Source organism: Macrobrachium rosenbergii, chromosome 55, assembly GCF_040412425.1.
Source record: "Macrobrachium rosenbergii isolate ZJJX-2024 chromosome 55, ASM4041242v1, whole genome shotgun sequence".
NCBI classification, from domain to species: domain Eukaryota; kingdom Metazoa; phylum Arthropoda; class Malacostraca; order Decapoda; family Palaemonidae; genus Macrobrachium; species Macrobrachium rosenbergii.
Window position 1 is genome coordinate 15,266,892 of NC_089795.1, and position 15,902 is coordinate 15,282,793.

General features: G+C 38.5%; 1 protein-coding gene across 36 annotated transcripts in view; it reads right to left on the minus strand.

Moving 5' to 3' along the window:
* Positions 1–15,902, minus strand: part of Zir (Zizimin-related) — a 582,703-nt gene that overhangs the window by 25,956 nt on the left and 540,845 nt on the right. For 35 of the 36 annotated variants that reach the window (XR_010852045.1, XR_010852043.1, XR_010852042.1 and 32 more), the window contains 2 exons: positions 15,581–15,717; positions 15,175–15,321 (listed from right to left, as the gene is read on the minus strand). Coding sequence is in view for 14 of the 36 variants with exons in the window: in XM_067098450.1 (XP_066954551.1) it covers positions 15,175–15,321; positions 15,581–15,717 (284 nt within the window). In the remaining 22 variants the exon portion in view is untranslated. Of the gene's footprint in view, positions 1–4,989; positions 5,072–15,174; positions 15,322–15,580; positions 15,718–15,902 lie in introns of those variants that run through there. The other variant, XM_067098435.1, reaches the window with a different exon arrangement.

Sequence of the window (15,902 nt, forward strand, 5' to 3'; positions counted from 1 at the left end):
CACTGCTCGGATATCATGTACCTTACGTACTGAATCCGGGTTTGCTTGTTTTATAAAATATAGTATTTGTTGCCTGATGGCCTTTAAAGAAATGGTTCCTCCATTTTCCCTAACAAAAAGAGGGCCAGACATTATATTAGAAGTTCTATTCAAATAAGCCTTTAAAGTGGTAACTGGACATAAGGACAGATCCTGTGGAAGGGGGATAACCTTCCAAGGGGACCATCTATTTTGTGGATCTTCATTCTTAGCTAAAAACTTGAGATCCGGAGATAACAGAACTTCTCCTGACGGGAGGAAATCAACATGGTTCGGTTCTCTAGAGGGAGCAGACAGTTCAGAAATTCTGGCACCTGAGGCTAGGCTAATTAAGAATAACGTTTTCCTTAACAGACTCAAATATGAACACCGTTCATTATCAGTGTCCGATGCTAATTTAAGTACATCATTTAAGAACCAGGAAACCGTGTGGGGACGAGTTGCTGGTCTAAGATGAGCGCATGCTTTAGGAATTGACGAAAAATATGAGTCTGTAAGGTTAATATTGAAGCCATGTAAAAATATTTTTCTTAAAGCAGATTTTGCTGTAGTAATAGTACTAGAGGCCAGTCCTTTCTCAAATAATGACCTGAAAAACGAGATTGCAAGGTTCGTGGTCATTTCTTGAGCTTCAGATTCTCTCAGGAACAATGCTAACTTTTTAACTGCTGAATCATATTGTCTGAGGGTAGATTCCCTTTTGTCTGATTCTATGAACAGTATGTTAATAGGATCAATGTTAGCATCTTTCTGAGCTGCAAATTTCATGAAGTCCATAAAGCTAGGGCATTCAGAATTCTTGAGGAAGCTGACACAGTCCGAGTTTGTACTATTTGCGTCAACTTTGGCCTGGGGATTTGTATGCATCGGAGTTTCAACTCTAGAAGAAGAGGAAACCAATTGCTCTTCGGCCAGTTGGGTGCCACAAGTGCTACTTGACCTTTGAATGATCTGAGCTTGTGTAAAACTTTCATCAACAGGTTTATTGGTGGAAACAGTTAGATCCTTTGCCACCTGTTCCAGTCTATTGACATCGCATCTGTGGAGTGAGCTAGAGGGTCTAGATTGGGAGCGACGTAACATGGAAGTTTGTGGTTGCTTTCTGTGGCAAACAGGTCCACCTGGAGACCTGGTACCTGACGGCAAATCCATTCGAAGGATGCTTTGTCCAGTGACCATTCCGACTCCAGCGGAGTTGTCCTGGACAGTGAATCTGCAATGACATTCCGGACACCTGCCAGATGGGTAGCTGACAGATGCCAACGGTGTTTTCTTGCCAGGGAGAAAATTGCTATCATTACTTGTTTGATCCGGCTCGACTTGGAGCCCCCTCTGTTTATGCAATGCACAACTACTGCACTGTCCAGTACCAGTCTGATATGAATCTGTCTGGTTGGACGCAGTTTCTTCAGAGTTAGAAATACTGCCATTGCTTCGAGAATGTTGATATGGCACTGGCAGAACATAGTGGACCACGTTCCTTGAACTTTCTTGTGTTGGGAATATCCTCCCCACCCGCTCAGAGAAGCATCCGTGTGGATCACCAATGATGGAGGGGGAAATTGGAGAGGCACTGACCTTGACAAACTCTTGACTGTTGACCACGGTCGAAGCCTTTTCCTCAACACCAGCGGAATCAGGGACACCTTGTCTCTGTATCTGCTGTTGGCTCGTCTCCGCCACACCCTGTTTATATCTTTCAGTTTGGCTGTCAGCAGCAGATCTGTTACTGACGTGAACTGAAGAGAACCTAGGACTCTTTCCTGGGTACGACGAGAGGCTCTTTTGTTTTTGAGGAACTGCCTGGTAGCTTTGGCTATTTCCCTCCTTTTGGCTGGCGGAAGTGACAGTTTGTGTGTGTCCAGATCCCATTGGATTCCTAACCATTGAAATCGAGCCTCCGGAACTAGGCGGGATTTCTTCCTGTTTATTTGAAAACCTAGGGATTCCAGGAAGCTGATCACTATGGATGTTGCTCTCCGACATTCCTGGCCCATTACCACCAATTCCTTGTATTATTCTTAAACGGACTCCGGCTAGCGCCAGAGAATTTATCCCTACGTTAAGACCAAGGTTTGTTCCGTATATGAACAAAGTTGTTTCAATTACCCAGAATCATAGCTAACTATGATCTACTTTCTGTCTACAGCTGATATCTAATACTGTCTTTGATATCAATGGCGACACTAATGTTATCTTTCTCAGACTTAGGCCAATGTACATAATGTTCCTATCTATAGTAATAATTCAATTTCACCCAACTATTATTCCCACTGGACTAGCACTGACTCATCATGTTCTTGGCCTCCACTTCTACCAATACCATGACCAGCTATTGTGAAATAAGACAATGTGCACCAGAATCCATCCTCAATTGTACTTTTAAAAGTGATTCATAGATATCTATAATAAGCTCAGTAAAAATCACTGTGCATACCCTACTGAAGTCTCACAAGTTGTTCTCTCCAATCTTGTGAAAACACAAAAATCTTCATAATACCAAGAGTCCTGATAATATTAGAAGTACCTCTAAGACAACAAGCTATCTATGCTGGCAGTGAATGATGTGAAAAAATTCGTGGCCCAACTCATCAGTCAAGTATGAAAATATAATTCTGGGTGAGCTTAATTTCACATTTGCATTCATGTCTTAATATTAGGTACATTTTTACCAGTTTCCTTGAATGGGGGAACTTGGTGACAGGAGTGTTTGTAGATTGGTGAACTGAATGTGTACTTTACAGTATTTCATTTGTTGTCCAAATATTGGTGCTGAAAGTCAAGGTTATGACCATTTATAATGCAATTCTTAATTGAACCAATTTGTAGATAAGTGAGATTGCAGCTGAATACCGTTCGAGTCACTTGATACAAGAATGAAACCTTAGTTCTTGTGAGTGCAAGCAAATTTGTACAATGGCACCTCTCCTTGCCAGATCTCATTACTTATTGGAAGCATCTAAGTCTGATAAAGATAAAAATATTTCATACTTAACAGAATACAGTGATCTTGTAAGTATGCTAAATTTATCAGATAGTGAAATGAATGCACACAACCAACATTTTCTTGTCTATCCCATGAGTGCCGTTGTCTGTCTCTGTAAACACCCTGTACTTTTTATCAATGCAATCTTTTGTGTTTTTGCTTTTGCAAGTATAGTAGGTTATTTTTCTCATTTGTTAAGTCCTGCTTATGGTGTATAATTATTTACATAATGTAATGTAACTGTAGTATAAATTGTTAATATGCTAAAAAGGTAATTTTTTACAAGTGAAAGTGTCACTCTGTTCATCTGACAATCAGAAATTCACAGATGTTTGATAAAAAACCTGTCCTGTACCTGAATCAAGCAAGATTACACAAAATTTACTGTACATTATACAAAACAGTTTGGAATTTTGATTTACATATACTGTCTTTAAGCATTTTTTTTACATTTTGTCATCTTATATATACAATTTTGTACTGTATATAATGAATTTTTTTGTCTTTGTACAGATGCACATCTATATGCACATGAAAATCACGTTGCATTACTATGGGTCCTCTATCTCTCAGCACTTTTACTGACATTTACTTGATCTAAAAGTATTGTTGTACTTTCTACAACAATACTGCTACATAAATATATTTTCCATTCTGTGCACATATGTGTATACATACAAGTATGCATCCTGCTAAGATACACAATGCATTTACTTGCCTTTCTTTCTCTCTCAAAAATCTTTTTTTTGTTTTATGAAGAATGAGAGAGAGAGAGAGAGAGAGAGAGAGAGAGAGAGAGAGAGAGAGAGAGAGAGAGAGAGAGAGAGAGAGAGAGAGAGAGCGCAAATGCACAGTATGTGAACATTTTACTTTCACACAAACTCACTTTCTTACAAGCTAACATTAAGATCTGTTTATGCCTAATGGGAGAATGACAACACAAAACACTACCTCAAATCAATACTACAGTTGGTTTCATTTCATCCATCCACTCACGGGTGAAGATGTGGCACATGTACATGGGTAGCACGTGATTGGCTGACAATCAATGCTCCTGGCATTGTTGGCTTATTGCAATAAATATTGCACCATTTTTCCAATAACTTATTTGAATGTTTATATAGACAAAAAACCCTCACTCCTATAAATCATAAACATGTTGATTTGTCGTCATACTATCCCAACACAAGCACACAAAAGATGAGATTATATCAAACAATCTACTTACATCAAACACAAATGAACGATGAGCTTTCAGTAATTATGATTTATCTCATTGGTATGGCCCAGACCATGCATATACCCTATGCTCAAAAACTCTTCAAATCACAATATTTTCTTATCATTCCAACTTTACTCTAGGTATAGTTTCAGTTCACGTATATAAAAATAACTTTATATGATACCAAATTAATATCTACAACCATAAACTGAAATAGCCTTCAATACTGTTTACCGCCAAAACATGAAGCATGGACCAATGAAGCTACACCCATGCTACTGATTTGCCAGGTATTTTGTTTTACTGACCTTTTAAGCACACATTCATTCCACTTTGGTCAAAATTAATTTTTCTTATAACCTTCATTAATTCATTCTGTCCAATTATCATTCCAATGCCCAACAATGAAAAACATTGTATGCCTAGACTATCTTTTATACCAAATGTATGTCATCAACACTAAGGAACTGAATAGGATTTTAAACTTTTGCTGGATAAGTTATTTAATTAAAAAGTCTGAAAGTGCTCAAGGACTGAGCTATCATAATTATTTGTATGCTCAAGAAAAAATTGTATAAATATGCAATTCTGAGAAGAAAACCACATTACCATTCCTATTATGCCATGTTATAACTGAAATTTCCCACCTTCCAGGCAATGCAGCAGTGGTTGTTTCATTCACTTCCCCCAGCCCCTAGACAGCCTATTGGACAACAATATTTCTTGCTTATTTTGAATATTAACCTACTCATGTAATTTACATGAAAGAAATTATTAAAATACCTCTTATTCCCACTTGCACAGCCAGATGTCTTTTCATGTACCTACAGTGAAATAAAAAAAAATAATTGTTTAAAGTCCATCGTTCATTTGCATTTGACCTTAGTAGACTGTGTTACAAGCTTGTCATTCATGTGATTGTAATGTCATATTATCAACAAAAATTGGCATGTTTATGATCTAAATAAGGTGTAAGGGTTCTTTGTATAAATAAGCATTCAGACGTATTACTAAGGAAATATTTTGCACATTTATCACAGTAAGCGTATGATATCGCACTGATTTCAGCCAATCGAGAGCTAGCTACCTAAAACCTACATTGGTGAAACCGACTATACAAAAACCCAGTAACTTGTCAAACAATGTTCTAACAGGAGAAAAACTCATTCAGAGATATAAGGTGGCTCACTCATGCCCTCTTTAACAACAGTTATAAAAATGGTTAGATAAAATATAAAATTGGGTACCCATTCACGGCAGCGTAGTGCCAGATGGTAAACCACTACACAGCATATGCAATTCTAATGAACTTGATTAAATTTTGGTCTACAAATTTGGGCTCTTGTAAAAGACAGGTTTGTATTTGTTCCTACACACTTAAACTATGCTGTTACAGCCTAATAAAAAATGTTACCTCACACTACACAAATGAATGAATATGTGTAAATATCAATAATAACTATTAATACTCTAACTTCATTCGAGATACAGAAGGCGGTAAATGATATCAAAATTTCTATTCATATTACAACCAATCAACACTTCACTTTTGTCTGGTTTGAACATTATAAAATGAAATGAAATTGTTACTTGGCATACAGTTTCATGAAGATTTTTCTCACACACACTAACACTTAATACATTGAGCATCATATGTAATTTTGTTACTAGCTTAAAAGGTTTTATTAAGCAAAATTTTTTTTGTTTTCCAAAGGTGTGTTCTCTGTTTTTTTAATCCCATGTTCTCTTATTGTGATCTCATTTGGTGAAAATATTCATGCAAAAAATGTTATATATACATGTAAATATGTATATTTTTTATAACATTCGCTTGTTTCGTCCTCAAGGAGTTACCCCCCATGGTGTGCCACTGCTCCATGGTGACTAGACTAGTATCAAAGAAATATTTTTCTAGGCTGGTCTTATGGCCGGGTATTGTGTCGTAATGAAAACACTATGACACGTGATAAAGTATAATGGACTCTAAGATAAGAGGGCATTTTCCCTCATCTTCAGCGAAGCTGAACCAAGTTTTTCCTGCGTCAAAAAATGCAATTAGTGACTACTGCGCATGCGCATCTGCCATCTTGTTTATGACAGGGCAGGCAAAAGACCAGCTCCATTACCCTCTGCTAGTGCAAGCTACATGCATGATGGTTCAGTGTTCCTTAATGTTTTCATCAGTAAGAATCATGGAAACATCCAAACTCGAAAGTTAAGTGCTTATTTTTAAGCTCCAGTTAAAAATTGTTAGTTTAAACTGTAGACCAATTGTTTTTGTGTACGAAAACTAGACTTTGTTTTCAGAGCACATGGTCGGTACTCTCTCACGATATCTGTTATTTGCGAAAGCCCCAAAAATTTTAATTTTTGATCATTCAATTTAAAAGTGTAACTAACGAGATGTTCTACAATTTATTATTAATTTAGATAATCATTTCAGATAACGATGTCCACAATAGCCTAGGTGGTACCCTACATGATGTGGTAGCCTAACAAATTCAGTGTGAATAATGTAAATATAGTAGATGTTGTCTGTAGCCTAAATCCTAGGATTACATATCCTAAAGGTGATTTAAATAACCTGGGTTAGGTAGTAAACCAATTTAAGGTAAGAACCTTTTAAGACATATTCTTTTATGGTCCTAGACAGCAGCCTAGTTTACACCAAGGATCCTAGAATTTGATAAACAGGAAACTAAAATTTTTCCTCTATACAGCCTCTATACTTAAGTATGATCTAAAATAATCCAGGACTAGGCAGTAGCTATATTAGTTTACGTGAGAAACTTTTACAAAACATCCCATTATTGGACAATCATTTTCCTAGACAGTAATCTAGAACTAGGTGAAAATAGTAACCTGTGCCAGGTGGGATGGTCGCCTAGCCTTAAGGCAACATACTAAGGCAATTCTGTTTTATGTAACCATACCCTTGTGAATTAAATAGTCCAGATTAGGCAGTACCCTAAACCTTACCTTACACCTTACAGACCTTACAGTTCGTTTAGGTTGCCCCAGGTCCCTCAGAGATTAGAGTAAGTGATAACCTAGCTATAAGATTATATATTATTGGATTACTATTTTGTATAATAGACCAAATAACCTAGGATTGGATACAAACAAGGGAGGTGGTCAGCCTGAGCTAGAAAAAATAGTAGCCTAACTGTGTTACCTTACCAGCAAGTTGCTAGTTTTATATAGCCTATACATTTAAGTGTGATCTATAAAAACCTGTATTAGCTAATACCCTATACTAAGCTAAGAAAGAACAATATGCCTAGGAGTAAATATAAACAGTATTCTAGGATTAATAACATTGGTAAGGAAGCCTAGGAGTACATATAAACAGTATTCTAGGGTCAATAACATTGGTAAGGTCTTATGAAGCCTATACCCTTAGAGGTGATATAAACCTAGAACAGGCATTAGCCTAACTAGATTAAGTGGAAATCCCCTAATAAGGGAATGTTCCTATTGTTAATTTAGAAACAGCGGGGCTGAGTATCAGACAAAAAGGTAGTTTCGGCTACGTAAAACAAAAAACCAGATCATAAGAGGATTAATTTTGGTGTAGCTTATATCCTTAGGTTTTTAATTAAACCTAGAATAAGAAACAGCCTAGAATAGGTCAAGCAAGAATCCTCTAAGAGATCTTCTATGCTTAGATTAACGTAGATTATACCAGAAGGATTAACCTAAGCCATATAAAACAGTAGCTTGGGTTAGTTATTGGACAAATTAGTTTATAGAAGATTGGTCCCTATGGTATGAAAATTTAGAATTAAAATTTCACATAGCCATTGCAAAAGGGCTAACAGTTCAAGTAATGCATCCCTATGTGCTGTCAGAATCAACCTAAACCTAAAATGGTTTAAGTTAACTTGGATATTTTATAAAAGGTATTACGTTTACACACTAGTAATCGAACTAACCTATAAGATGTAATATGCTAACAGCACAGGGTTTTACAAAAGTGTCCATTTTTAAAAACAACTTATACTTATTAGTTTCTAATAACAATGTGGTTCTTTCATTACAGGGCCACCATTATGTAGGACCCTCAGCTCAAGTGATCCATAGCAAATTGCTTGGTCTGCTTTTTGCCAGTGGGTACGGCCCATTCCACCTGCCATGAGCATAGTCCTTGTAAAACACAAGACAGATTTGCTTGGTCACCAGATATGTGCGAAATTTGCAGTGTGCTCTTGGCAGCAAGTTTTAAGGATGAGACAGCTTGTTTCAAGCTGTCACAATGGGTCCTAGGGTTCAGCAAGGGGGAGGAAGGGGGAGACTATATTTTTCCAGCAGAACTCCGGCAGCAAATATTTAACCCCTTCTTAGAAGATCTATATTTGGGCCAAAATCCCATAACATCAGTTCCCAATACTATACCTCCCAGGTTAACCCTGTGGAGGAAATAGAGGAATTTCCTCTTGGAGGTGATTATCTTACAAATGAAGCTGATATTGCTACCGAAATTACCTTGCTGAACCCAGAAGGATCAGGGACACTACCTTCAGCTAACCATGGGAGAAACTTTCCAGAAGGAATTCAAACCACCATGCAAGTCTCAGAAGCTGATCAGGATCCTTCCCTCAAAAGGAATACAAGGATTCAATTAACCCTAATTGAAATGACATCATTTTTGGAGGGGTATAGTAACTCACCCAGGACCTCTGCCCCCCTGGGTAACAGGTAGTCACAGTTCAGCTGTGGATGCTCAGTCAGATTACACAAGCTCCTCCAAAAGGGATACACAGTTTGCAGCATTTGATCAGTTCTGTAAGGAAACTATGAGTAATATCAAAGATCCCCTTGCCACAGAATGGCAATATCTAATGGACATATTGCATGATTCATAAAAGGAAATTAAAGAAATCAAGTCAGTGATGTACACTCCAAAGTGTAAAAGTACTGCATCCTGCAATTGAAAAGGGAGAGTGGAAACAAACTCTGACCAAACAAGAACCAAGGTTACAATTCCAAACTGGAGCCAACAAAACGGCCAGTTCAAACTATACAGCTTCAGGTCAGAACATAACAGGGGCTCCAATATTCTCCCCTGATAATACTGATAATCCCTGGCGAGACACTTCAATGTGTATTTTCTCTCCTGATGGTAAGTATCTAATTAATGAGAGAACAACCATGATCGAAGTTGTACATGTGGAGTTTAAGAGACAGGGCAGCATTCTCTAATACAGAATGACGCCTGATACCACCTTTGCCAGACATGGAGAAACCTCAAAAGGAAACAGTTCTCTTATGTGGGAATACAGCATTAAAAGCTATAGATGATGCCCTTTACCGGTCAACGGTAGGTGGATCTATACTCCCATTACGAATAAAACCAAACTTGCTCACCAAGTACCCCCAGCCTTCTGTCCTTTCACCTTTAAAATAATTAACCATGTGAAGGCAAATTTTCAGAATTATGTACTAACTAGAAAACAGTAGTCAATGGCAGAACTAAAACCATTTGCCACAGTCCTGCCAGTTTTGAAAAATTCCACCAAGGAGTGGGCAATGCTTCAACTCCCTTTTGAAAGGAAAAAGCTCACCTTTGATGTTGCAACTCAGCAATTCGGGGCTCCTACGAGAAGAACCTCAGATGAGACAGCTTCGCCAGAATTCCATGCTAGGACTCTTCTCCTTAGTGTCTTAACCTCTTCCACCTTGCTAGAAGTTGCCAATAAAAGGCTTCCAGAGGATTCCAGGACACTTTTTGCTGTTGTGGCTAAAAGTCTAAAGAGAACCCTATGGGAAGTGCTCTATGACTTTTTAGACTGGTGCTTATAAGCATGAATGGAAACATTGGAAGGCTCCAACAGGTCAATTCCTACTGTAACTCCTTTATTACAGTCTAACCCCTTCTGTAGGGGACTGTCTGAGGATTCTGTTGTAATTCAAGTCAACGACCAAGCACAACAACAAAATTTTACAGTGTAAGCTCTTCTGGGAAAATGAGAATTCAGGAAACAAATAACCCGAAATTTCCCTTTACCCAATTCAAAAAAGGCTCGCTTTGATAAAAAATCATATAAGCCTGCAGTCATCTCCAAGACTTTCCCTCATAAACAGGTAGGTGGTCAGAAGGGACAACCCCCTTCAAAAGAACAGCAACAGCCACATCAGCAAGGACATCATTTTCATAAGATCCAAAAACCATCTTACAAAGGAAAAGGAAAGGCAACCCCCAGAATGCCTATCAAAGAAAAAGGCAGAGGAAGAGGGGGATGTCAATAGGAATTGTTTGGTCAGGGGTCGGCTCCAAAGACACCACAAGGAATGGAAGTCTTCTCTTTGGGGACACAGCATTGTTCTCAACAGGCTGGGGTGGAAATGGTCTCATCCTCCCCTACCTTTAAAGGGTTTCTTTCAAGTACCAAACCCCTCTCTTGAAGATTATGTGCAGAAAGCCCTATTAAAAGGTGCCATAGAGAAACATGCGTATATTCGCCACCAAGCATGTCTCTTCAATGTTCCCAAAAAGGATTTCTCTGAACAAAGAGTGATCCTCGACCTATCAACATTGTACAATTACATTGTTTGCCAAAAGTTTCGGATGACTACCGTTGCCCAATTATGTTCAGTCATTCCAAAAGGGAATTGGAAAGTTTCTATCGATCTGAAAGATGCATACTGGCATGTCCCTATTGCTGCTCTCTTTTGCCTTTCCTCGGGTTCCGGATAGGGAAAGAGACATACAGGCTCAAAGTCATGCCTTTTGGACTAAACACTGCCCCAAAAATTTTCACAAAATCAGCAACAGCAGTTGTCCAGGAACTCGGGAAAGACAGAATACAACTAATAGCTTACCTAGATGACTGGTTAACCTGGGGGGCCACAAAAAAAAAAAAAAATGCTTGAAAAACATAAGAGCAGTGGTCAACAGACTCCCGTCAAAAGGTTTTATGATAAATTGGAAAAAATCCCACCTCACACCCAGCAGACGCTTTCAGTGGCTGGGACTGTGTTGGGATACTCTTCAAGGCCTGTTGTTTCTCCCCATCAAATCTCACAACGGAATAAGTTTCCAGACAGCAATTAGAATGCATGACAGTCTACTACAGTTTGCATCAGTAATAAATCCAATACAGCACTGAGATTGCAATTGAAAAACGTGTAAAAATTTTGGCTATCACACGCAAGAAAAAAGATGCAAGACCGATCTCACCAAAAGAATCAGAAAGTTGGGGAGATACTTCAGCCTTGGACCCAGAAGGAATCTCTGGTGAAATGGGCCACCCTGACTCCTCCATCTCTAAGAGTGACAATACACACAGGTGCCTCGTTGACAGGTTGGGGAGGACATAGGGAAGATCATCAGGTGGCAGGGAGGTGGTCAGCTACTCTGCGGAAGTGTCATATCAATTTTCTGGAACTGATGGGTGTCTTTTTGCTCTCAAAAAACTCAAACCTCCAGAAGAGACACATATTCTGTTGGTTCTAGACAACACAACTCCAATGTCCCGCATCAAGAGATCGGGATCATGTTCACCTCCTCTCAACATGGTAATGCTAGCCATCCTTCGGATGGCACAAATAAAGAAGTGGCACCTGTCTGCAATTCACCTCACAGGGTCTCTCAACGTAATAGCAGACTCTCTATCGAGGAAAACAACAGCCTTAACAGAGTGGATGTTGGACAACCACTCTTTTCAAACAATAGCCAACATGCTTCCACAACCAGATGTGGACCTGTTCGCCACATACAAGAAACACAAACTCCAAGTATATGTATCGCCAAACTTGGACAATCAAGCAACAGCAAGAGATGCCCTCCTACAAGACTGGAACAAGTGGATGACGATATATCTTATTCCTCCATTGTCCCAGATTTTGAAGGTTTTGAGCAAACTCCTAACCTTCAAAGGGACAGCTTACTTAATAGTCCCAAACTGGCCAAACAGGCATTGGTTTCTATTACTTCAACTACGGACGAAAAGATCAATTCCACTGTCATCCACTGTTCTATCCCAGAAAGTAGGAGGGAAAATCATTTACCCATCCTCCTTCCTGAGCCAAGACCTTCACGTATGGATTTTTTAAACATTATCTACTGTGAAAACTACTCACCCAACACTGCTAGGTACCTAGTGCAAAAATTATGGACGTCATCTATCCGACAATACCAGTCCATATGGGAGATAAGGTTAGACTGTATCCATACTGAAAACCCAGTTGAAATTTCTATAGAAACACTTTTAAATTTTCTGATATATCTTTTTTAACATAAACGCCTTGCGGTTACAACAATCATGGCATGCAAGGCAGCATTAACAGAACCCTTGCTTTATGGATTTGGGACTGACTCCAGCATAGAAGTTGTTACTTTCCTTCTGCAGTCTTTTGCTCTACAAAGGACCCACTCCCAAAAGACTCCCAATTACTTGGTCCCTGAACAAGGTACTTAGACTTCTATCTACCCCTCAATTTAGCAGACCCAATACAACCACAATTCACAAGCTACAAAAGGCGATCTTCCTGATTGCATTAGCATCAGGAGCCCGTATTAGTGAACTGGGCTCTCTTAGACGGGGACGATATACTGTATCACACAAACTGCTGATAATCAATTATTATTGTCCCCAGGCCCATCATTCCTGGCCAAGAATGAGGATCCTTTAAGAAGAAAATCTATTCTTATAAGAAAATTCAATTTAGTAGACAAAACATTATGCCCAGTTCAAGCACTTAAGGTTTACCTAGAGGTCATGGCAAACACCCAAGAAGGTCCGATTTTCCTACACTCTAGCACGAATAAACCACTCTCTCTACAAGGGCTAAGAATAATTCTAGTGTCCCTCATTAAAAAAGCAAACCCACACTCCTTTCCTAGGTCACATGACATTAGGAAAGAAAGTACGTCTTGTTAGCCTTCTTCAGAAATGTCTCTTTCAAGAAGTCTCCAAATGTACAGGGTGGGTCATCAGTTAAGACATTCCTGCCACAGGGAGATCGAACAAATTCAGTCTACACTGCATGTCAGTAGGTGGTATGGTTAGTCAGTTTAACCCCATAGGGCTCTACAGCAGAAAACCAGGGTCTTCCTAACGGGTGAGTATGCTGACTATTGCTGGGGAAGATAAAAAGACTGCAACCACACCCAGTATACTTAGTTAAGTCACTACAGAACTTCACCCTAAAAATACAAGTTCCTGTTTAGTTTCTCGTTTTCTTGTTACCAAAACCCCAAAAGGTTTTTTAGGATAAGGAATGGGGCTTGAAACTTGTGGCTTGACCTCAGACCATAAATGTTTTTTCTTAGGATTGTTTGAGATTAAAATTTTGAAAGCTTAAGCCTTTTGTCACCAGTCAATTTCTTTTCTAAAGCTCCTTAAGGGTGAAACAAGCAACTACACTATCAAGAAACAGGTTTTGAAGTAGGAAAAACCTATTTTTAGTAGTCACTGTTGAGTCCTCAAACCCTCCCACTTCCTTGACAAAAGGCATGGGATTTGGGCAAGGGATCATCTTACACTGACCATCAGAGAGTAATGGAGCTGGTCTTTTGCCTGCCCTGGTCGTAAACAAGATGACAGATGCGCATGTGCAGTAGTCTCTTTCTTGCATTTTTGACGTAGAAAAACTGGGTTCAGAATGGTTTTAGATTTTCTGAAGATAAGGGAAAATGCCCTCTTATCTTTGAGTCCATCATACTCTATCACATGTTATAGTGTTTTCATTACAACACAATCCCCAGCTATAGGACCAGGCTAGAAAAATATTTCTTTGATACTAGCCTAGTCACCATGGAGCGCTGGCACACCATGGGGGTAACTCCTTGAGGACTCAACAGCGACTACCAAAAATAGGTTTTTCCTACACCAAAACCTGTTAATTACTAACATAACCCAATACATAATGAATGGACTTTTGGCCTGATTTTGAGTTTATGATGAGACTAAATAATTTTAAGAGTAGGGTAAATGATTTGAAAAGTATTTCCCATCAACAAATCCCAAAGTACTGTACACAGACTTGTACATTAAAGTTTGATTTGCATGGAAAACCTTTTACTCACTGTCCTAGCTTAGGCCTCTCACTGTTCTTTTAATAGGCAAACTGCAAAAGCCCAAGATCACTCATACAACAAAAGGGGGCACTATTGGCCCACTATGTGATTTAGATGCAAAAACCTTTTATCTTATAAAAGTATGCATTCATCTTTATATTTGTTTCACTTCAGGTTACACTGTCTAACCACCTCACTCAATCTTGCTTTGCTTCCTCCATATTCCCTTCTTTGTATGGTTATTTAATCAAATACTTGTACAGTACTTACTATTTTTGAGTAGAGAAAAATTCAAATTCAATGATTAAGAATAAAATACTTCTTGTACACTAAAACAATGTATGATACACATACATAACTCTCTTGCTGGCTTAAGCCTCATGACTCACTGCTGCTAGGTTAAGATAATTTGTTTCATGTGACCTTGGGCTAGTAACCAATTAGGATAAACCAATACTGAGCAACTCACAAAAATAATTTGCTGAAACTGGTGCAAGGAGAAATGGGTCAAAATGAAAGCAAGCAACCACTTAGGGCTACAAGTCCATGACTACCACTGAGGTAATAGAGCTCAGTGTGTGTATGTTTGTGTGTTGGTGAATTTCATATTACACACAAGGCACATTTATTCATAAGTAATAACGACTTTATAGTATACATACATGTATTTATTTACAGCAACAATGCAATTCACATCCAGAAAAACACTTAAAGGCCCTTGCTTGCACATGAACACCTAACTGTTTCAAATACTGCATTACTAAGGCTACCCTGAACATAAAACTTCAAGTGTTAAGTATTAAATTACTTTGCCCCTACTCTAAATAAAATCTTACAGAAAGAGTAAGCCAACTGTTTTGTGCATGAATATTAAATATTTCCACGGCATGCTAAGCAAGAACTTACCTGGAAGGAGGCCTACTTAAATGGTTGAGAGTTATCATTGGTGCTAATCCTTCAGTAAAACGGTTGTAGTTGCGCTCTAGTTCTCGGTGATATTCTCTCATGTCAGATCCAATCAGTGTCTTGTTTTTACGTAAAGCATCATGACACCTTCAGTAGAAAAAAATAAGACAGAAATGACTGATGTGTCAAAATAGTTTTAAGCTGATAATTTTCGATAAAAGGAAATATGTACGTAATCTATGAGCTCCATTAAATGTCAAAAACATGCACAATGGCTTTTTTAAATAATAAAATTATCTACTACTGATTTTAGTGTCTTGACACAATATGAAGATCTTTCATCAATACAGCATTCACATTTTTGGAAAATGTATTTTGGTAAAGTTTTTCAAAGTAACAGACTTACTTTTTGGAAAAGTCTTTGAAGCACAGCCTAAGTTTATTCTGAAACCGGGTAGGAGGTTTGCGACTGTCTACCAAGTCTGACAGGAATATGTGAGCAATTTCCATTGGTCCTTGATTAACTGTTGTGCCTATGCATCCCTGAAAAATAAAAACAAGATCAATAATATAGTGTTACTGAAGTTAAGGTCCTCAAAGGGGTTCCACTTATAGAGTCCCTTGAGTGACAAACTGAAAATAGAGACTCTTGGCAGTGTGCCTTTAGCCCCAACTATGCTTCTTTCTACCTTTTACTTTCACCAATTTCCTTTGACCTCTTTCTCTTG